The sequence below is a fragment of the Trichechus manatus genome, unplaced genomic scaffold, assembly GCF_000243295.1.
Source record: "Trichechus manatus latirostris isolate Lorelei unplaced genomic scaffold, TriManLat1.0 scaffold00073, whole genome shotgun sequence".
NCBI lineage: Eukaryota > Metazoa > Chordata > Mammalia > Sirenia > Trichechidae > Trichechus > Trichechus manatus.
In genome coordinates this window covers 4,698,858-4,723,497 of record NW_004444009.1, presented here as the reverse complement: position 1 = coordinate 4,723,497, position 24,640 = coordinate 4,698,858, and the positions used below count along the sequence as shown (strand labels likewise).

Here is a 24,640-nt window from a genome sequence, read left to right as displayed (position 1 = left end):
GTAAAGTAGAGGGTCAGTGAAAAAGAGGAAGACCCTCAATGAGATGGATTGACACAGTGGCTGCAACAATGGGCTCAAGCATAACAACGAATGTGAGGATGGCCAGGACTGGGCAGTTTCATTTTGTTGTACACAGGGTCACTATGAGTTGGAACCAATTCCAAGACACCCAACAATAACAGGTCCTTATCAGATATGTGGTTTGCAAATATTTTCTACCATTCTATTTGACACATTCTATGCATTGTCTTTTCACTTTCTTGGTGGTGTACTTAGAAACACAAACATTTTTAATTTTTACTAAGTGCAATTTGTCTGTTTTTTCTTTTGTCACATGTGCTTTTGGTGCTTTTAGCAATCATTGCCAAATTCAGTGTCACAAAGATTTTCACCTCTATTTTCTTCTAAGAATTTTATATTTTCAACTCTTACATTTGGATCATTGATGTATTTCAAGTTCACTTTTGTGAATGGTGAGAAGTAGAGTCCACCTTCATTTAACATTTGTTGAAAAGACCATTCTTTCCCTGTTGAATTGGCCTGGTATCTTGTAAAAAACCAACTGGCCATAAATTGATGATAAATTTACTCTCCATTTTTTCCCATTGATCTACATATTTATCCTTATTCTACTACCACAATGTCTGGATTACTGTAGATTTAAAATCAGGAAGGGTGAGTCATCCAATTTTGTTCTTCCTTTTTAAAGGTTGTTTTGACCACCTTGGATCTCTAGTATTTTCATATGAATTTTAGTATCACCTTGACAATTTCTTCAATAAAAGCAGTTGAAAAGTTGATAAGGGCTGCACTAAATCTGTAGATTAATTTGGAGGGTAATGTCATTTTAATAGTATTAAGTCTTCCAATTCATAAACATGAGATGTCTTTCCATTTACTTAGGTCTTCTTTAAATTATTTCAGCAGTGTTTTGTAGTTTCAGTGTGCTAGTCTTGCATTTCTTCTGTTAAATTTATTCCTAATAAATGGAATTTTAAATTGTTTAATATTATTTTTGGATTGTTCATTGCAAATGTGTAGAACTACATTACAAAAAATCACTACAATTTATTTTTGATAATGATCTTGCATCCTTCAGGCTTGCTGAACTTGTTTATTAGTTCTAGCACGTTTGTGAGTGTGTTTGTGAGTGTGCGTAAATTTTCTAAATATAAGATCATGCCATCTGCAAATATAGTTTTACTTCTTCCCAGTCTGGATGTCTTTTATTTATTTATTTTTCTTGCCTAATTGCCCTGGCTGGAGCCGTAAGTACAAAATTGAATTGTAATGGTAAAAGAAAACATCTTTGTCTCATTCTTGATCTTAGGGGCAAAGCATTCAGTCTTTCACCATTAAGTATGATGTCAGCTATGGGTGTTTAGGAAGTTTCTTCCTATTCCTAGTGTATTGAGTGGATAGTTTTTAATCATGAAAGGGTGTGAAATTTTGTCAAATGCTTTTTCTGCATGTATTGAGATGACCATGTGTTTTTTTGTTTTTTATTCTATTAATACGGTGTATTACATTGGTTGATTTTTGTATGTTGAACGACTTTGCATTGCTGGAATAAATCCCACTCGGTGGTGGTGCATAAGCCTTTTTATATGTTTCTGGATTTGGTTTATTAGTATTTTGCTAAGAGTTTTTGCATCGATATTTAAAGGGCAGAATGGTTTGTAGTTTTCTTTTCTTGTGATTACTTTTCTGGTTTTGGTATCAGGGTAATACTGGCCTAATAGAATGAATTGGAAAGTGGTCTTTCCTCTTCTATTTTGAAGAGTTTGTGAAAGACTGATGGGTGTCAATTCTTTAAATGTTTGGTGGAATTCACCAGTGAAGCCATCTGGGACTAAGGTTTGCTTTGTGGGAAGTTTTTTTTTTTTTTTTTAAATGGTAGAAGGTTGACTTATGGATTTGAAATCTTTGTCTTTAATGAGGTCCCTGAATAGTGCAAACGGTTTGTGCTTGACTACTAACCTAAAGGTTGGTGGTTTGAACCCACCCAGTGGTGCCACAGAAGAAAGGGTTTGTGATCTGCTTCTGTAAAGATTACAGTCAAGAAAACCCTATACAGCAATTCTACTCTGTAGAATTCACGGGGTGGCCATGAGTCAGAATCGACTCAGCAACAACGGGTTTGGTTTTCGTTTTTAACGTAGGCATTTACAGCATTAAATTTCCTTCTAAGTACTGCTTTTGTTGCACTCCGTAAGTTTTGGCATGATGTGTTTTCATTTTTGTTCATCTCAAAGTTATTCTCTAAAGTCCCTTTTGAACTCTAATCAATTGATTATTTAGGAATGTGCTTAATTTCTACATGTGTGTAAATTTCCCAAATTTCTTTCTGTTATGCTTTTTAATTTCATTCCATTGTGGTGGGAAAACATACTTCGTATGATTTCAATCCTTTTAAATTTAGTGAGTTGTTTTGTGATCTAGCATATGGTGTATCCTGGAGAACGATCCATGTGTACTGGAGAAGGATGCACATGCTGCTCTTGTTGACTAGAGTGTTCTATGTATGTCTGTTAGGTCTAGTTGATTTACCGTATTGTTTGAATCCTTTATTTTCTTTCTGATCTTCTGTATAGCTCTTCTAACTATTACTGAGAGTGAAACATGAAGGTCTCCAACTATTATTGTTGAATTGTCTATTTCTCACTTCAATTTTGTCAGGTTTTGCTTCATAAGTTTTAGTACTTGTTGTTAGACACATACATACTTACAATAGGTATGTGTTCTTGATGGAGTAACTCTTATTATTATAACATGATAATATTTTTTATATTTTATATCTATTTCTCTGATAATATTTTATCTTACAGTATATTTTGTCTAATATTAGAATAACCACTCCAACCCTCATTTAGTTACTGTTTGCATGCATATCTCTTTCCGTCTTTTTATTTTCAATCCATTTGTGTCTTTGAATCTGAAGTGTGTCCCTTGTGACAGCATATAGTTGGGTCATGCTTTTTCAATCCATTCTTCCAATCTTGTCCTTTTGGTTACAGAGTTTAATCCATTTACATTTAATGTAATTCCGATGAGGTAGGATTTACGTCTGCCATTTTTCTATTTGTTTTCTATACACCTTGTCTTTATTCCCCTGTATTCCTCTATTACTGCCTTCTTTTGTGTTAAAAAGTATTTTAACACATTTTTATTCTTTTGTCATTTTTTTTACTATATATATTTTTAAAGTAATATTCTTAGTGCTACCCTGTAGATTACAATTAATTTCTTAATTTATAACAATCTAGATTGGATTAATACCAACTTAATTTCAATAGTACACAAAACATTGCTCCTACTTAGGTCCATTCCATCTCACCTATGTTGTCCTATTAGTGTCATAAAAATTTTATCTTTATACATTATAATCACATCAACACATTTTTATAACTGTTGCTTTATACAGTTGTCTTTTAAGTAAAAAAGAAAAGAGAAAGGGGAAGCGACATCACATGAAATGACAGAGTAGGAAGCTCTAGAGGTCAGTTCCTCCATCAAAATAACTTCACTAGAAACAGCAATTAGAACCAACTATTTTGGAACTCTGGAGCTTAAATGGACACTTAAATCAACTAGGAGAGTGCCTCATGAAGGGATAGGATGCTTTTTCTTCTAGGAAGTTTACCTGGAAACATCTAAATTGAAGCCTACAGGCTTAATCTGGCAAAAAATAGGAATGACCCATATCCTTTACTAGGATATATAGCCAGTTAGAAAACAAAATTCCAAGATTTGACAAAATTGTACTGCTCAGGGTTTACTATAAAGTTTGCCTCTTTCAACTGATAAATAACATACCAAGCAGAGGATAAGCCACTTTGCATTACGACAAGACATTTGTTTATGGTACTGTTAATAAAGACAAGAGCTCTTGAAATCCTTTTCTGTAGTATTGTTATAAATGATTTTTTTACAATTCTATATCTTCCTCAAAGGAATCACTTAGGCTAAATCAGACTCATATAGAAGAGTAGTCAGAAAGCTTGTTCCAGCATGTGTTTGTTTTTATGATTCGAAATTCCTTTGCCCTTATAGTTGGAATCATTAAAGTTTGGTGGAACCTTAAAAATAAGGCAAAGGAAGTCTCATCACAGAATCTTAGGAGATTTTAATGATGTCTGATAGAACACATGGGGCTAGGATATGGATGCTTCCAACCTAGCTAAAAAATGGACATTCTGAAAGCTAAATTTAAAAAAATAGCACCTCCTTCTGGGTGGTGCAAATTCTTAACATGCTTAGCTGTTAACCAAAAGGTTGGGGGTTCACGTCTACTCAAAGGCACCTTGGAAGAAAGGCCTGGTGATCTACTTCCATAAATCAGCCACTGAAAACCCTGTGGAGCACAGTTCCACTCTGACACACATAAGTTCGCCATGAGTCAGAATTGACGTGATGGCAACTGTTTGCTTTTTTTTTGGTTCTCCAACTGCAACATTTCACAGTCATCTCTCAATTTCAGCATCTTCCTTGCCTTATAACAATCTAATTAGATAAAGAGGGATTAGAATAACATTATTTGGAGAGATAGGAGAAATAAACTGGCTTCAGCAACTTTCACAGTAAGAAATGTTTGTTAATGAGGTTTTCGTTTATCATCTTTTGGCTCTGAACTCTCAGTATCTTGTGACATTGAGTGTGACATCTTGGTCTTTGCTTCCCTTCTCCAGCAAGTGGAAAGGCAAAGGCAAATCCTTCCAAGGCTCAAGGGACTGCAGGCTGACACTGGGTGATTGTCTTTAATAGGGAAGTACAGGATGGTAGAGGGAGGTGCGGGTAGTGCTCCTCTCCCTCCTTCCAAGGACAAAGCTTTGCTTCAGCTAGGCAAGCTGAGCTGCCCTGCCAGGATCACAAGGACCAGATGCTCCCTCCCACCTCTCTATTCACCCTGGGGGATTAGGTAGAGTGGGAATGGACTGGACAGTAAGAATGAGGATAGAGATGGCAAGAGATGAAGCTGGTCTGGTAGGCATGAGCCAGGTTATGAAAGTGCTTGTAACACCCACAGTGGCTAGCATATAAGGAATCCTCTGCAAATATGTTTTGGTTTATAACTTTGATTCAAAACTATCAAAGCCTTTATAAAACAAGCAGGGTGTGTTTTTTCTGAAATGACGTGTCATAAGAGGCTTAATAGATAAAAAGAGAATGACAAGAGAAGTGTATTTTAAGATCAGGTGAGAAAAAGGAATAACAGCTGTCTACATTGCAGGGTTTTCCACTGCCCTGAAAGACGGGCTTTCTTAGCAGGTTGGATACTTATCTTTGGCGCTCCTCATTTTTCTCCTACACCTACCTGGTATGTTCCCTGTGGCTTTGCAATAACAGACGTTCCATCCCCAAAGGTGGCACAGCAGCTACTGTCCTCGCAGTTGGTGATAACAGTGGCATAGTGTGAGCTCTCTATCCGCATGCACTTCACCTGCCTGGTGACAGTCCGAAGACCTTCAGCTATGAGCAAATGCAAGGTTAGCAGATGTGCTAGGAGGCGTACCCTAGGAAATAGGTCTCAGCTTGCTGATTCTGCGGCTGTCTCCTGGCTGGCTGGATCTCCCGTGGAAACAACACAATTGGAAAGTAGAGACCAAGTGCTGAGAATGCCACAGGGTTAGAGTGTGGCCTACACTTCTCAGCATTTTAGAAGAAGTCTTCAGACTTAATTTAGTGTACTGTTTAGTTCTCACTACTTTCTCTATTTTGAGAAATTTAAAACATTCAGAAAAACATAAAATATAATTTAACCACTCATGTATCCATCAATCAAAATTTACACTTGTTAATATTTTGCCATATTTCCTTCAAAAATTTCAACATGTATATGAGAAAAAAATTACAGATAAACTTGAAATTCACTTTTATCCTTATCTTTGGGTTTATTCTCCTCTCTTGCAACCCATTTTTATCTTTTATAAAATATATGTGGCAGATATTTTAAGTGTGCTTTAAATTCACATAAATTATGTATTTACGTATCATTCAACACCTGCTTTTTTCACTTAACAATGTTTTGAGATCTCTAGTCATCTTGGCAGGCACTCTGGTTGTACGTAGTTAAGTGCTTGGCCGCTAACCAAAAGGTTCGAACTGACCAGCCACTCTGCGGGAGAAAGATGTGGCAGTATGCTTCTGTGAAGATTATAGCCTATGGGGCAGTTCTACTTTGTCCTATGGGGTCGTTATAAGTCGGAATCAACTTGACGGCAATGGATTTGGAGCCATCTTGATGTATGTTGTTTGTATATATGTGTGTGTGCGTATTTCATTCCTTTCAACTGCTATATAGTATTCCTTTGTAAGAGTATACTACATTTTATTTTTCTATTCTGCCATTGATGAACATTTACATTTTTCCAATATCTGAATTTAATACCTGGTACCTCAAGGAACACCCCTGTATTTGTTTATTTGTGCAAATACCATATTTGTACGCAAATAAAGCACACATTATACTTTTTTGCCAACTACGCCCTCCCTCCACGAGGTATTTTCATAAGCATACTATGAAAATAAAATAAAAAGCATACTTATGAAAATACTATGCTTATGAAAATACCTCACCGGGGGAGGGTGCAGCTGACAAAAAAAAGTATAACACACATGTTATTTGTGTAAAAATATGGTATGTAAGAGTGTCTCTATACATATACTCAGAAGTAAGGTTAAGTGTATCATATGGCATGCACATTTTCAATCTACTAGATATTTTTAAATTGCCCTTCAAAATGGCTCTTTTAATTTTCACTCTAGCCAGTAGTGTGTGAAGGTTCCCCTTTTTCTACTAATTTTCCAACTTTGTTGCACTTAATTTGGAAATGAAGCATTTAATGCACTAAACAAACTCTGGCATTAAAGAAAACGGAGTCAAGGGAATACTTTTTCTCTAAAAATCTTGTTTAAATTTAGGTTTGGAAGGACAGAAGGCTTTTAGATTCTTTAAGCAGGTTCCAGTTAGTTAGCAGCTGCAGCTTTCTTTTCACTCACACAATCTGTCTATGAGAAGCATGCTCAGGCTTAAAGGAAGACCTATAGGTGGTCACCTATTTATGCAAATTAGATGCCTTAAGGATCAAAAGAAACAAGTCTGAGAGCTGGTGTCCAGGACAGTTAAGGCACAAGTATTAGCTTTTAATCACCATCAGTCTTGATTATAGAACTTTAGTGGTGAAAATGTGAAAGGCGCTATTACTGTCCATCAGCCAATTAGAGCTATTATCACTCCTGTCTCTATTGATGATAAAGACCATAATAAAAGGTCCTCCTAGGCCCTGCTTTGGATTGCATAAATGCCATTTGATTAACCAACTTCATCAAAAAATTATTTTTCTTATATGTGCATTCAACAATAGTGAGAATTCTACCTATCTTAAAGAGTTATAAAATATTGCCATATACTTGAAAAATTAAACTTACTTGTTTCTTGATCATCTGGAGGAATATGATCTTCATAAACTTGATAAAATGTTGTGATTCTGGTGCCATCAGCATGATCCACTATCCGAGTACCATCTTTCTTTTCAACAATGACCACTTTGTCTTCTCGAGTTGTCATAACCTAAATGTATGAAGGTAGAGCATCATCATTTGGACAGGTGGTTAGTACCAAGTGCGCTTACTTTTGTGCCCTATTTAAGACAAAGATGGTACCATCAAAATCTTATTTACAAATGAAAGTTTTATCTCACAGACCTAGTCCAATCCTTGCAAGAAGCCTAGGAAGCAAGAAATGGCATTTCTGTTTTGCAGATAAGAAAATTTAGGCTTAGAGATGTTAAGAAACTTGCTCAAGGTCACTCAACAAGTAAGTGCCAGGCTGGTATTTGGATTAAGGGCTGACTGACTTCAAAGCTGGTGCTCCTTCTACTTTAGCATATTTGTGAGTAAAAAGTTAGCAACAGGACTGGGCTGATCCAGGTCTGTCTGGAGAAATGACCATAGGTCGCATTTCCTTGGAAGCTATGGGGTTAAGATAAATGTGGCATCTTGCCTTCTGTAAAGCCCCTGATCTGTAGGACTGACCTGGATGGGGAGAACTGTGGATTGACTTGCCAGTCTTGGACCTAATGTCATCAAAATAGTATATCATGGATTGATTTGTTCACCCCTAAATATAAATAATATCATAATTATAATATAATAGATTGGGGAGGACTTTAATCCATATTAAGGACTTTGGATTTTATCCTAAAAGGGAAAAAAGCACTATGAAGAGTTTTAAGTATATGGGCTACAGTAGGAATCACAGAAAAATTTCAGTTAGTTCTGGCAAGTGCTCCAATCTGAAAGAACAATCAGACAGGCCTTTAAACACTGTAGCTAAATCATTGACTATATGGAGCTCTAAATCCCCAGGTGTGTGTATACGTGGCAGACACAGAGACATGCAACTCAGATTCCACTTCAAGAAAGGACTTGTGGGGAGCACAGTCAGCCAACAACCTCCAGTGCCAGCATTTTCAGCATCTGCCTTAGCTGCAGAGAGCCCTTCACTGGACTCGCATCCTTCCCAGAGTTATCTAGTGACTGAGTGAGGCAGAGGTGGAGGGGCCTGACTTCAACCAGACTTGGGGCATTGGAACAGGTAATACTTGCTTCTGAGTCCCCTGCAGGGTCTCTGAGGCTTTGTTGGGTCTGTGCCACAGTTCAGCTTCTTCCTCTGCCCATTCTGGCCTTCTCTTCTTGCTTTCACAGATGGTGATCCCTAATAAATACCTTTCACCCCAAAGTCCACCTCAGAGTTTGCTTCTGGAGAGCACAACCTGCAGCCATATAATGCATACTCAAACACACTGGACATTTTCTAAACTAGTACTGTCCTAAGGGAGCCCTGGTGGCACAGTGGTTGAGAGCTCAGCTGCTGGCCAAGAGGTCAGCAGTTTGAATTCACCAGCCACTCCTTGGAAACCCTATGGGGCAGTTCTACTCTGTCATATGGGGTCGCTATGAGTTGAAATCAAATCAATGGCAATGGGTTTTTTTGGTTTTACTGTCCTGAGGGACACAATGTTTCACTGTAGAGCCTAGATGGATGTGAGGGTGAGTGACTTTCATATAACATGTTAGAGGAATAGCAGTTTTCGCTCTTCTTTTGACTCAAATATCTTGAGGTATTGGGAGCAGGTGATAAATAATGACTTTATCTCTGTAAGGTAGGCAGGAATCACTATTTAAGAGAGAAATGCAAGCTGATCCTTATCTAGGTCCTTAATATTGGCGCTATCAGCCAGGTGGGTATAACGAGAAACACTGCTGTGTGATGTGATGGTTCAGAGCAGAGCTCTGGAGTAAGGCTGCCTGAGTTCAAATCCTGGCTCCATGAATGACTTTGGTAAGTTACTTAACCTGTCTGTGCTCTAGTTTCCTCATCTGCAAAACGTGGCCAGCAACAGTATCTTCTTCTCTTAGGACTTAGTAGGTCATCAAGTTAGCAATTAGTTAACACTAGCTCTTCATCTACCATAGATATTTATAGATTCTTATTTTAGAATTATTCGAACATTTCATAACACCTTGGCATCTTCTAGCCACCACAGGGTGAGATAATCACTATTATTCTTAGTAATTGTAGTAACACAATAACAAGTTTACTGAACACCTGATGGTGCTGGGACTGGTACATATTAATTTTCCCAACCATTTCAGGTAATCATGAGTACCTCCATTATATGAGTAAGAAAACCTAGATTAGAAAGCTGTCCTAAATCATATGTCTAAAAAGGAGAATGACTGGGGCTCAAACCAGGTCTGCCTCACCCCAAGGATGGTGCCTACTCCTCTAAAATGTGCTATTTCTTGTCAGGTGCTGGGAAAAAAACACATCAATTTTCAATTTTGTCTCCTATGGTAATGTCAGTCTCTTGGTCCTGTTTTCATGGTGGTTAAGCACACGGGATCTGAAACGCAGCCTGCCAAGGTCCACATTCTGACTACTACTAGCTGTGTGATCTTGGGCAAGTTACTTAACCTTCTCTGAAGCTTAGCTGCCTCACCTGTAAAATGGAAATACCAAATTTTTTTTTTGTGTGTGTGAGAATTAAATGAGTTAGTATGTGGAAAACACTGAGAACAGGGTCTGGCACCTAGTGAGTGCTCAGTAAATACTATTATTATTATTATTATGTTGGTGCTTGGTGTTTAATTCATGCTGGAGTACAGACTCTTGGATGTTGCCTCATGCTTGCATAATGGTGGTAGAGATTAATAAGAAAAATTAAGAATCATTAACTATTAAATGTTAATAAAATTTTTATCTTAAGTCAAACAATTTACATCAGGCACTGAAATTTAGGTGACTTATTTAAAGTGACCAAAAACAAACATACAAAAATCCAGTTTCCTGATATGATATGTACTTGGAGTCTCACAGAAAAGACAACTAGCAAACAAGGTAAGAAATTATTAAATTACTTCAGAAGCAGGCTGAGGAAGAAAGGAAATCATATTTGATTGGAAGATATAATTTATCTCAATAGCAAGCAGATATTTGGCCTTTGACCAGCAGCACATGGTTATAAACAATGGTAGGAAGTCCAGAAGTCAGATTAGGCACCTGAAGAAATTCTGCATCTTGTTTAGATCCAGAATGTGCTGGGAGGCTTCATATATAATATTAGAGAAATAACCAAGGAATGGGAAGAGCTTAGTTTTTGATCACCAACAACTAGTTCTAATTCTGGCTGTAGCATTTCCTACATGTCTACTCTTGACCATATTACTTAACTTGCTGAGGCTCAGTTTCCTCATCTGTGTAATAATATCTACTGATGTAAGGACTGAATAAGATAATGTATGCAAATTTCCTAACAGAAAGCCTGGCACATAGAAGTTTTGATTAGCTATCATAATCAAAATCTTTTTTTTTCCATACCACTCATTTGCCACTTATTCTTATGCTACAAATAAAATCTTTTGTACAGCTGCTCTGTGGTATTGAATTCTTGAGTTATTTAATTTGAGCATGTCTTATCTCCTTCCATATACCATAAGTTTCTTGAAGTCAAGGATCATGAACACATTTCTATTACTCACTGCAGTGAACACAAAAAAGTAGGAATAAGGCACAGCCTTCTAGAAGACATGATGTATACACAAATATATTCAACGTAAGGAAATACATGACATCATTAATCATATATGTCTTAAAACTGGTATAGAATATTCATTACCTGCCTCTTACTTTAAGAATTTTTGGATACACTGTCTGGAGCAAGGGAGAATGAAAAAAAATCAGACACAAGGGAAAGATTAGTCCAAAGGACTAATGGGCCACAACTACCACAGCCTCCACCAGACTGAATCCAGCACAACTAGATGGTGCTTGGCTACTACCACCAACTGCTCTGACAGGGATCACAATAGAGGATCTCGGAGAGAGTGGGAGAAAAATGTAGAACAAAATTTAAACTCACAAAAAAAGACCAGACTTACTGGTCTGAAGAAGACTGGAGAAACTGGACATCCTTTTAACTCAGTACTGAAGTCACTCCTGAGGTTCCTCTTTCAGCCAACAATTAGACAGGCCCATAAAACAAACAATTATCCATGCAGCTCAACCACATATAGGAGAACTAAATGGGCACACCAGCCCAGGGGCAAGGACGAGAAGGCAGGAAGGGACACGAAAGCTGGACGAATGGAAATGGGGAACCCAAGATCGAGAAGGGAAGAGTGTGGACACGTCGTGGGGTTGGCAACCAATGTCACAAAACAATATGAGTATTAATTGTTTAATGAGAAACTAATTTGTTCTGTAAACCTTTATCTAAAGCACACACACACACACACGCACACACACACACAAAAGAATTATGATACACTATGTTGGTCAAATAAGCCACATGATGTTTTAAGATTTGGGAAGATGAATCCATTCATCCATCTATCCATCCATCCGTTACTTAACAAATATTTATTGAAAATTTATTGTTTGTCGGGCACTTTCTATGTGATGTTTCAGGACTCTAATGATTTAAAAAATTTTGCAATAATAAAATAGTTTGCCGTACCGTTCCATTGACAGGATCTGTGGCCTTAAAGGATAAAAGTGGGGTCAAGTCTGTTATTCTTTCTAATCCTTTGGTGCCAATCCGATTTCCTTCAGGTGTGGTTGTAAACCAGGTGCCTACGTGAACCTCCACAGGAGTTACCGTTTGAACTATCTCTGGGGGAGGTTCATGGATTTCATTCTTATGTGCCACTGATGACTGATTTTTGTGACCTTTTCCTGTGGAAGTTCAAGTAAAATCAAACACAACAATATGACTTTAACATCAATTATATAAATCATTCATTAAAATTTTGATACAGTGTATACTACCTCAGATGCTATGGCATAGACAATACTAAGAGGTATTTCATCAATTAAATTATTTCTCAACAAGGAAAACTATCAGGTTATGATCTTAATATTGGCTGGATTCCTGCCATACACCCTAACCCCCAAAGCATACATACACATACACACTGTCTCTAGCACAACAATATCTATTCTGATCAATTTCTGTATACTTCTGAGTCTTGCTCATGTCTCTCTGGATCTTAGATTTTGGGTTCTGTACCCTGGTTTTTAAAGTTTACTTTTCCCCCAAATAGCTGACAAACATTCATACTTTCTCTTTTGACTTAATGGACTCTGGAATTTTACTAGATTTTTAACTCTTCATTCCCCTGATTTTCTCATTTTGTTAGCCATAGATAGGAAACATCTTCCTTCATTCTTGTATCTGGAGAACCTTACCAGCCAGGCATATCTATAACCTGTCACTAGGGGAGAGGAATTTGTACAATTTAATTACAATTTTGCACCTTTTGATACATCCTCCTCTATCCGTTCCCCATCCCTTTGGAACAGCAAAATGGAACTGAAGATACCTTCATAGAATTCTGTTAACAATATCTCAGTCCTTCTATCAAGGTAGATTTACTACATTTGCATGAATGATGATGAGTAATCTGTAGATGATAATTGCTAGCGTTATCAAATCTCAGTGATGAGGTAAATTCAGACCCAGAACCAAATTGCAAGAAAACACAATAAAAGATTGTTAACTCCAGGAATATTTTCAATTCAGGGCACAGATCTCAGCTTAAGATGCATACTTAACTAATGTGGGGGTGGGGTGGGGGGAGACCAAGGAAGTTTAGCCTGTCCATCTCCCTAAGATTTCATTTAGATCCATTTACATTTCCAGAGCATTGATGGAGAGCAAAAATGGTGTCACTTTCAGAATAAGTAGAGAGAAGATCCTCTAGAATTGGTAGCATATGCTTCAAGAATTATTTCTTTTTCTACTTTCTTCCTTTCCTTTTTATTCCTCTGCTTTGTCTTTCTCTTCTTATTTACTTATTTTTTTCAGGAGAGGTAAGCTATGAAAAGGGCATTCCAGCATATGTAATGGCGCAATAAATAGAATGGGGGTGAGGAATAGCATGGTATTTGCAGACAACTATTTGCAGACCAGTGCAACTGGAGGACAAATTTCAAGCAGATTTTGGTTGAGAGACGAGACTGGAAAGGTAGGCACTGGTTAATTAAGCAGGCCTCTATGGTATGTTAACCTGGACTTTATCCTATAGGTGATATTTAGTAATTAAAGAGTTTTAAGAGGGAGAGTCACATGGTTAGATTAGTCAGATTTTTTGGCAAGAATATGGAGAATTGCTCAGGGAACATCTAGCTCAATTGGCATAACACAGTTTATAAAGACAGTGTTCTACATTCTACCTTGGTGAGTAGCGTCTGGGGTCTTAAAAGCCTATGAGCACACATCTAAGATACTCCACCGGTCTCACCCTTCGGGAGCAAGGGAGACTGAAGAGAACAGGATATAAGGAAAAGATTAGTCCAAAGGACTAACGGACCGTGGCTACCAAGGCCTCCACCAGACTGAGTCCCGTACAGCTAGATGGTGCCCAGCTACTACCACTGACTGCTCTGACCAGGATCACAACAGAGGGTCCTGGACAGAGCTGGAGAAGGATGTAGAAAAAAATTCTAACACACAAAAAAATACCACATTTACTGGCCTGACAGAGACTGGAGAAACCCTGAAAGTATGGCCCCAGGACACCCTTTTAGCTCAGTGATGAAGTCACTCCCGAGGTTCACTGTTCAGCCGGGAACTGGACACCCCATAAAACAAAACAGGACTAATGAAGCACAGCAGTCCAGGGACAAGGACTAGAAGGCAGGAGGGGACAGGAAAGCTGGTGATAGGGAGCCCAAGGTTGAGAAAGGACAGCGTTGACATATTGTGGGGTTGTTAAACATTGTCATAGTGCAATATGTGTACTAACTGTTTGAGAAACTGTTCTGTACTATAAACCCTCATCTAAAGTATATAAAAAAAAAAAAAGAATTATCTCTGTGAGATCAAATTGACAACAGCAACTCAAAAGGTTTGATGGAAAGCCTAGGGGGCAGTCAGTTGAAGATAATGGTGATGGAATAATTTGGAAAAGGATAGTGAGAATAGCAGCACAACTGGAAGAACGTAATCGATGTCACTGAATTGTACATGTAGAAGTTTTTGAAATGGTGTACCTTTGGCTATGTATATTTTCAGCAAAAAAGAAAAAAGGTCCTCCAAGGTTGAGAAGGGAGAGTGTTGACATGTTGTGGGTTTGTTAACCAATGTCATAAAACAATATGTGTACTGACTGTGTAATGAGAAACTATTTGTTCTGTAAACCTTCACCTAAAGTACAATAAAAAAAAAATTTAAAAAAAGAATATGGAGAATTGATAGTAATCAAAGCAAGCAGAACAGTTAGGAGGTTGTTGAAGTAGTAGAAATCAAAGATGGCAGTAAACATGAATAAGTACAGTTTTGGTACAGTGTAGATTGAGGGAAAAATTTGAACATGAAGGGATGAGGATGGATTTGGGAGGTGAAAGAATAGGAGGAAGAATGGGTGACATACAGATATATATTCTGAAATTTTAATCAACTACTGTTTTCAATTACTAAGTACATGGGCCAATAACGCAAAGAGAACTGGTCAAGGATAAGACTAATGGCAAGAGGAAAGAAACAGTTATACCAACATGGCAGACTAGATATTCAGGATTCCAATGAAAATAACTAAAACAATTGGATAACATCTTTTAATAATTTTCTTGAATATATCTATGATCTGGTAACTATGAGTAAGGTCAACTCAAGCTAAGGACTGAGTAAAAGTGAGAACCCCCTAAAGACATAAAAATAGTACTGAAGTTGGCTTCAGCCCTGTGGGTCTTTGTCAAACTGCATGATTTTGAGCATTGGTTTTCTCAGCCTTGTGGAGCTTAGGGAGAGACGAATGCCAGAGCTTGTCCAAGCTGGAGGGGAGTTTAAAAGAAGAGCACTCCAGAAATTTACCACCTTAAAGGGATATACCCTTGGACTAAAGGCAATTATTAATAGAAATAAGCCAGTTCCTTCTCCCACCAGGACTGCCAGAAAAGTTGTCTGTGTTAAAATTTGGTGCTAAGCAAGGAGGGCAAAAAGTCCTTTGAAAATGTACAACCATAAGTGAACCCTTATGTAGATTTGCAGCTAAAATCCACACTGCTTGGGTGGCACCCCTAGAAGTGCCTTAAATTAATAATTTAAAGTAGTCTGAGACTATTGTTTCCCCAAACACCTGCTAAAATCATTTCTGAAACCAATATCCTTTCTGAAGAAACTTACCTTTACACCAGGTCCAAAGAATTTGGAGTTAAAGCACTAAGAAAGAAATGATTATTTCACAGTCAAAAATCACTGAAGACACAGTAAACAAGGAACTTCAAGTGAGAGCCAGCAAAAACCACAGAAAGTGGAATTAGACCCATGTTATTTCAGATATTGGCATTGGCAGACACAGAATATAAAATATGTGTGCTTAATGTGATTCCAGAAATAAAAAGGGGCCTGAAAATATGACTAAAGAGAATAGAATTTGGAAAAATAAAAAAAAGAGGAAAACCTTAGATGTGAAACATGTAATAACTGGATTAAAAAAAAATTAACACGCAGGTTTAGCATGAGATAAAACCCAGTTTAAAGAAGAATTGAAAGACAGAACAAAGAAATTACTTAGATTGAAGCTCAGAGAGTCAAAGAAATAGAAGCAATGAAAGAGAGGTTAAAGAGACTCTAATATATGTTTAATTGGAATTTCAGAAGAAGAGAAGAAATGGATCAGAAACAATATTTGAAGAGATAATGATTGAGAAATTTCCAGAATCAATGAAAGAAACGAATGCACAGATTCAAGAAGCCAAATGTATTCCCACTTAGGTAAATAAAAAAATAATCCACACCTAGTTAAATCATACTGAAATTACAATAAATGAAAGACAAGAAGACTATTTTAAAAGGAGTTTGATTATTTTCAAAGAAGCAACAATTAGACTGACAGCCAACTTTTTAGCAGGAATATTGGAAGCCAGAAGAGTATGGAGGATTATTGTTAATGTACTGAGGGAAAATGTCTGTCAATCTAGAATTCTAGACTCACTGAAATTATTTTTCAACAGTGTGGACAAAATATAGACATTTTCAGAAAAAAAAATATTGAGAGAGTTTGCCTCCAGCAGATCCCACCACTAAAGTAATTTTTCAAAGAATGAACTTCATGCAAAAGGAAGACAAAAGTGCATAAGGAAGGTCTGAGATGTAAGAAGAATTGGAGAGAAAAAGAAACTGACTATGTGGATAAATAATAAAGAAGCATTAACTATACAAAACAAAAATAATATAGTGTTACAAAGTCAAGATTGTAATTAAATGTATGACCATAATAGCATAAAATATAGGAGGGTGCAATTCAAATTAGTTTTCCAAGGTCCAGGATGTTTTTGGAGGAAGATAAAGGGATTGATTAACTAGAAGCTTTGATAGATAAGTATGCATGATAAAATTTCCAGGGAAACACACTAAAAGAATAGAAATATTTGAATATAACCTTTAAACTGAGAGAGAAAAAAAGGAACCAGAAAAAACAATCAATCCAAAAGAAGGTAAGAAAGAAAGAAAATAAAAACAGATCAGTCAGGACACATAGAAAGCAAAAAATAAGATAAGCGTATCCAGATATATCTGTTATTCAATAAATGGATCAGTTAAAAGTCAAAAATTACTAAGTCAATGCTTAAAATATTCACCTATATACTGTTTACATAAACCACAGAAAATAAAATTTAAGTGTGAAAAAATAAATTGGGAAAGTATTAAATGATGGCGGATATAGCTGTAAAGCAAAGATGTCACTTTGGAGACTACAGGATGCCTGACTCAAGCCATGGTATTTTCAATCTCTTCATATGCATGCTAAAGCTGGACAATGCATAAGGAAGACAGAAGAAAAGTTGATGCTTTTGAATTATGGTGTTGGAGAAGAATATTGAATATATCATAGGCTGCCAGAAGAATGAACAAATCTGTCTCGGATGAAATACAGCCAGAATGCTCCTTAGAAGCAAGAATGGTGAGACTATGCCTCATATAACTTGGACATGTTATCAGGAAGGACCAGTCCCTAGAGAAGGACATCATGCCTGGTAAAGTAGAGGTTTAGCAAAAAAGAGGAAGACCCTCAATGAGATGGATTGACAGAGTGGCTACAACAATGGGCTCGAGATTGTGAGGATAGCACAGGACTGGGCAGTGTTTTGTTCTGTTGTACATAGGGTTGCTATAAGTCGGAACCAACTCAACAGCATCTAAAAACAACATAGCTGTAATAGTATAAACAAAATGGATACTAAAACAAACAAAAAAAGAATTCTAAGATAAAAAAGTCATCGCAGAATCATAAAAGGTTAATATCACCATGAAGATACAATGATTCTAAAGTTGTAAGCACCTAAAATCATAGCTTCAAAATATATAAAGAAAATCTGACAGAACTATAAGAAAGGCAGAATCACCTCAGAAATAAAGATTAAATTATGAGGAGCACAGGACTGAACAAACTATTCTATCCTTTTAGCAGGACATTTAAATATATTCTGTTAAATAAACTGATATAGTAGATTTAAAAAATCTGTAAGGATATAGAATAAAACCAGACTGATTGCCATCGTGTCTATCCCGACTCATAGTGACCCCATAGGACAGAGTAGAACTGCCCTGTAGGGTTTCCAGGGCTGTAACTCTTTACAGAAGCAGATTGCCACATCTTTCTCCCACAGAGCAGTTGGTGGGTTTGAACTGCTAACCTTTTAGTTAACAGCCAAGAGCTTTAACCACTGCACTAACAGGGCTCCCTGGACATACAATAGGAGTTGGCAAACTTTGGCCTGTGGGCCAAATATGACCTGCTGTATGTTTTTGTACGGTTTGTGAAGTAATAATGCTTTTTACATTTCTAAATCGTTGAAAAAAAATCAAGTAGAACAATATTTCATGACACATGAAAATCGTATGAAATTCAAAAGTTAGTGTCCATAAACACAGTTTTTTTGGAACACAGCCATGCTCATTTGGTTGCTTTCATGCTGCGACAGCAGAGTTGAATAGTGATGGAGACCATATGGCCCACGAAGTCTGAAATATTTACTATCTTGTCCTTTACAAAAAAGTTTGCTGGACTTGGTATAGAGCTGGACAATACAACCAACAAGTTTGATCTAACAGCTATGAAAACAACAGTGTATCCAGTAACTATAGGAAACATGCTCTTTTTAAGCACATACAGAGCTAAAAAAACTTGACCACATACGAGGCTATAAACCACTTTTCAAAGAATTAGTTAAAAATCAAGTATAAAAACAAACTAGAAACACTCTACAAGTTTGGAAATTTAGAAACAAGTTTAATTAACTCATAGGTCAAAGAGGAAGTCATAAGGAAATTAGAAAATATTTAGAAGTGAAAAATAACGAAAACACTAATATTGAATCTTGTGGGATGGGAGAAGCACTTCCAGAAGGGCAGAGTAAAGGCCTCCAAAAAACCTGATCCTCCATAAATGCAACGGGAATGCTGGAAAAATATAGTCAAAATTAACTCTTTCCAAACTCTGGAAATTAACCAAACAGTTGCAACAATCCAAGGAACTATTCAAGAAAAATGGCTGAATCGCAATAGGAACAGAGGCTTTGTGGTAATATAACTTGCCCTATTCCCATCCCCCCTATTCCTGGTTCTGCAGTCACCTTGAAAACCAACAGCCTCAAAATCCCGGTAACTGTGAAAACCAGCAGCCTAGCAGTCACTGCAGGGTGCACAACAGGCTTGGAGCACTCCCAAGAAGCCCCATTTGCAGAGGATTGTCATTGTTTGACCTGTCTGGCAACTCCCTGGAAACCCTGACTTTGGCCTAACTCAGAACTCTTTGGCCTGACTCAGAACGCTTTGGCCTGACTCAGAACTCAGTGGCTATTTTTTGGAAGTAGATTGCCAGGCCTTTCCTCTGAGACACCCTCTGGGTGGACTCCAACCTCCAATCTTTTGTTTAGCAACACCACCCAGGGACTCAATAATAATGATAATGGACATGTACTTAGCTCTTGAAGACTTTATTAAATCCATTATATATTGAGATGCTTCAATTATTACCCTTCTTGGTGATGACAGTCTCAGATGGTACTGTTTCTGATTTTTGCTGAGAAACCAAGTCCATCAAATCTCCGCTATGAGGGCTTGTTGGCATTTCAGAAGAAGAACAAATAGGACCTGAATCGGGGCTACTGCTCACAGCCCCATCTGCAAAAAGAATCTGAAGGAAAATCAAAATTTCTCAGATTCTCAGAAGCAAGGAAGAGACTGGTTAACATTAAACACCATGTGCCAAACTGAAATGAGTTAAAAATAATCCAAAGGAGAAATAACATTTGCAGGTTCCCAGCCCCAGCATCACAAAGCATATTATATAAGAGATGATAGCTTAATAACCAGCACAATGTTTTCTAGTTACCTTCCTTTCCCTTTCTACTTCCTGTCTTTTGTTGGATTGATTGGAGTTTTACTTTTTTTCCCCATTCTTCACCCTTTCTGTATGCAATTGGGAAACTATTAATCTTATTTCAATTGTTCTAGTAATTTCTTTTTAAAGTTTTAGCACACATATTTAAACGTTCAGTTTCTGTCAACATCTATCTAGTATTTAAAATACCTATAGGTACTGTCATGGGTGAATAGTGTCCCCCCAAAATATGGGTCAGATTGGCTAGGCCATAACTCCCAGTATTGTGTGGTTGTCCTCCATTTTGTGATCTGATGTATTTATGCTACATGCTGTAAATCCTAACCTCTATAATGTTAATGAGGTAGGATTAAGCAGTTATATTAATGAGGCAGGACTCAATCTACAGGATTAAGTTGTATCTGGAGTCAATCTCTTTTGAGACATAAAAAAGAGAAGTAAGCAGGGAGGAGGGGGACCTCATGCCACCAAGAAAGAAACACCAAGAGTGGAGTGCATCCTTTGGACCCAGGGTCCCTGCACTGAGAAGCTCCTAGACCAGGGGAAGATTGATGACAAGGACCTTCCACCCAGAACTCACGGAGAGAGAAAGCCTTTCCTTAGAGCTGGCACCCTGAATTCAGACTTCTAGCTTCCTAGACTGAGACAATAAATTTCTATTTGTTAAAGCCATCCACTTGTGGTACTTCTGTTGTAGCAGCACTAGATAACTAACAGGTACTATAGATACATTTATCTAGTGTCAGTATCTATAGCTTTCCAATAAACATGACAAAAACCCCTGACTTCTAGCATCTGTGTTGCTAGCAAGAAGACTAACATCCATCTGTTACTTATTTTTTCATAGGTAACTGGTTCCCTTTAGGAAGCTTTTGGGATGTCTCTTTATCCGTGGAGTCCTAAAATGCACTATGGGACATATCTAGATGTGGATGTTTTAAAGATAGTATCAATCCTGATTAGCATTTGGTAGCCCTGTTTAATTGGAAGCATCTTTTTCCCTTTTTTTTTTTTTTTTTAGCTCTAGGAAATTTTTTCACATTATTTCTTTCCTTATTTTCCTCTTTTATTCTCATTATTTTCTTCTTTAGGAAATTTTATTATACAGATTTCTTCTTCAAGTCTGTTAACTTTTCTTTCTCTCACAATCTCACCCCCCTTTGATTTTTCACAATCGTTAACTTTTAATTTCTAATCACTCTTGATTTTTTTCCATAGCAACATTCAAAAATTATTTAATGGACTTATGACTTCTCAAGCATTTATGCATGTTAATTTTACTCACTTTCAAGTTTTTCATTGAACTACTTACCCTTATTTTTAGGTGTTATTTTTCCTATTTATTGAGTTTTGCACTTCACTTTCATGAAGTTGATTTTCCTCAAAGTTTGATGATTCTTGGACAGGTACTCATATTTCTTATTGAGAATCCCTTTTCCTTTCTAGGTGGACATAATGTCTTGTCATAGGAGCTTCTCCTCTGTGATCACTGGGGAGGGATGGAGCAGGACATATGGCTTCTGGATATTATGGCTTCTGGTTCTCATTCTTCAGATAGTAGTGAGTTACCTGGGGCATTACCCTGATTTTCTGAACCCAGTGCTCCATTTGTGAAATGTCTTTGTTAGAACTCTCATTTTGATTTTTAATTTCACAGCAGGTTTTCTCTTGCACGTGTTTTAAACTTTGCCCTTTGTCTTAGTCATCTAGTGCTACTGTAACAGAAATCCCACAAGTGGATGACTTCCACAAACAGAAGTTTATTCTCTCACAGTCTAGTAGGCTACAAGTTCAAATTTAGGGCGTCAGCTCCAGGGGAAGGCTTTCTCCATCTGTCAGCTCTGGAGGAAGGCCCTTGTCATCATTCTTCCTCTGGATTAGGAGCTTCTCCATGCAGGGACCCTGGGTCCAAAGGATGCGCTCTTCTCCCAGCCCTGCTTTCTTGGTAGTATGAGGTCCACCGTCTCTCTGTTCGCTTCTCTCTATTATATCTCAAAAGAGATTGGCTCAAGACACAGTCCAATCTTGTAAATTGCATCCTGTCTCGTTAACGTAACTGCCGATAATCCTATCTCATCAACGTCATGGAGATAGGATTTACAACACATAGGAAAATCACATCAGATGACAAAATGGTGGACAATCACACAATACTGGGAATCATAGCCTAGACAAACTGATACACATATTTTTGGGGGACACAATTCAATCCATGACACTTTTCTTTCTCCATCATTCTGATCCCATCTGACTTGCATTTTCTAAGAATTCTCCAAATTTTCTGATCCATTAATAATATACTTTGTTGTTCTCCAGTGCTGTTATAAATTTATTACTTACAGGTTTTTTTTTTTCTTTCTTATTTTAAGGTGCTTGAGAGGGAGGGGAGGTAAACACTGTGTCCAATCCGCACTCTGGATTGTGTGTAGAAATGACAAGTTTATTTGTATCCTGTATTTGCATAAACAGTGTTTTTTTTTTTTATAACCATAGTATTCTTCATTTTTCATTTTAAATTGTCATTCCATTTTCAAGTGCACTGTTCTCTTCCCCACTACAGTATTGTCCCTTACCCATTTTACTTTGCAGCAGAGAAAAGTAATTTATCCAATGTATTCTTTTACCTGTGTGGAGCCATCCAACATGTATTTGACAACAGTGCCTTGACTGGTGATAACTCTCGATGCCTCCTGCTCCACTGGTGGCATCACTGCTTTATAGAACTCAGAGTGCTTCAGTCTTTGCGGGTAGCTCTGTCGGACCATGATGTCCCAAGAGGGTTCCTCAAGCCCAACATATTCATCTTAAATAAATAAAAATAAAGAAAGAAAGAAAGAAAGAAAGAAAGAAAGAAAGAAAAAGAAAGAAAGAAAGAAAGAAAGGACTGAGCAATGCTCTGGGGCTGGGGTTTTATCTTCTTGCTTTAATTATTTTCATTCTTTTGTCTGCGTATGGATAATAGGACCATTTCCATATCCTGGCAGATGGCCCAGAGTTCTGGTTCTTTGATGACTCATCACATTCAAATATAGTAAACAAAAGGCATCTACAAGCACATAATAGATGCCTTCTCCTTGAACAAGTCACTCTCTCTAATGAAGTTCAGGCCATCTTGGAGCAAAATTATGAAGGAAGCAGAATTTGCTGTCTTAATATTCCCTTACCTCCCCTTTGGTGCTTTTTGTGCACCTTTGAGTAATCCTTGCCCCTGGGTGCACAATGCTCCCCTGGTGTCTTCTAGTTGCTGAGAGCCCAGGGGAAGTCACTCACACTCAGGCTTACCGTTCCTAGACAGTTCATCGTCTTTCAAGTTAACATAACCCTCTCACCTCTAACCAAGATCCATACACCTCTGCTTTGAGCTGGCAATTAAGGAAAAAAGCACTTAATAAGCTCTTTCAAAAAGAAATAATTGAGAAGTTCTGGCACATAGTAGCTACTTAGTTTTTGCTAACTGAAAAATTTCTTCTTCTCAACTTATAAAGTGGTTGCTTGGAGCTATATATTCTTAATAAAAAAATAACTAACATGTAATGGTGGTATTTCACAGAGTATATCAGGCTGGTGGGAAAAATATTTTAGAATGAGGGCCCTTCATGGTACCCTTCAAATTACAAGAGTAATGATAATTATTAATGATAAAGTGATAAACATTTATTGAGATATTTCTGTATGCTAAATGCTTTATATATGTATCTTATTCAGTCTACCTCAGCAATCCTGTAAGGTAAACACTTTCACTTTCCAGAGTTTTCAGATGAAGAAGTGGAGGCTCGGAGGGGTTAGAACTTCCCCAAGATTACACAGCCAATATGTGGCAAAGCTGGGATTTGAACCCAGTCTCTATGTCTAACCATTACTTATACTGAAAAAACAACCACCACTATCACAACCAAAAAACTAACATTTGAATAATATGTTCTAGGTTAGAAAATATTTTCTTGCTTAATACCTACGACAGCCCTGTTTAGTAGATATTGTTATTTTATAAATGAACAAATTCAGGTGGACAGGAGTTATGACTTGTCCAAGGTCACCCAGGAAAGAACTCAATCTGGACTCTTTCTTTTTATACAAAGTGACTTTCTCTCCCCATGTCCAAGGCTGATCCTGATGAAGTTACTGCTTCTTTGGCAATTGTATTATAATTATGTTCAGATTTGAATTAGGATATCCTTAACATATAGAAGATTTAGAAAAGATTATGTGTCCCAGGCAGAGTTATTATTAACCACATTACCTATCCCGATAGAATGATGAAAATATAGGGTAGACAATGAAACTAATGGAAAAGGCAGGTGGAATAGGTCTTAAGCTGAGTTTTGGTAACAAGACCAAGAAAATAAACAAATAAACAAGCAAACAAATATATCCTTGGATGTGAAAACAATATCCCTCTCAGTATACTTATAGCATCTTAGACTTCATAAGATCTTAGTGACCATCTAGCACAGTGGGTCCCATCATGGAGAACCTGGACAACTAGGGATCCTTGTCACTAAAAACAGGGTTCCATAGTCTATTAATGGTATAGAAAGCCTAATGAAAAGCAAAATGAATCTGAGGTAAGACAACAAAGATTGACTCTAATATTTAGTTTCATTTCTTTTGGCTGGCAAGTAAATAAAGAAACTATTTTTTTTTTTTAAATATTTTATTGTACTTCAGGTGAAGGCATACAGAACAGATAGTTTCTCATGTAACAGTAACACACATGCTGTTTTATGAC

The 24,640-nt window shown here is 37.2% G+C and overlaps 1 protein-coding gene across 1 annotated transcript in view; it reads right to left on the bottom strand.

The window, feature by feature from the left end:
• The window catches only part of SPAG17 (sperm associated antigen 17), a 361,237-nt gene that overhangs the window by 65,741 nt on the left and 270,856 nt on the right, over positions 1 to 24,640 (bottom strand). Inside the window, exons 27-31 of the mRNA XM_004380343.2 lie at positions 22,536 to 22,714; positions 19,545 to 19,704; positions 12,021 to 12,238; positions 7,429 to 7,570; positions 5,315 to 5,469 (exon numbers count right to left, since the gene is read on the bottom strand). Coding sequence (XP_004380400.1) covers positions 5,315 to 5,469; positions 7,429 to 7,570; positions 12,021 to 12,238; positions 19,545 to 19,704; positions 22,536 to 22,714 — 854 coding nt within the window. The remainder of the gene's footprint in view (positions 1 to 5,314; positions 5,470 to 7,428; positions 7,571 to 12,020; positions 12,239 to 19,544; positions 19,705 to 22,535; positions 22,715 to 24,640) is intronic.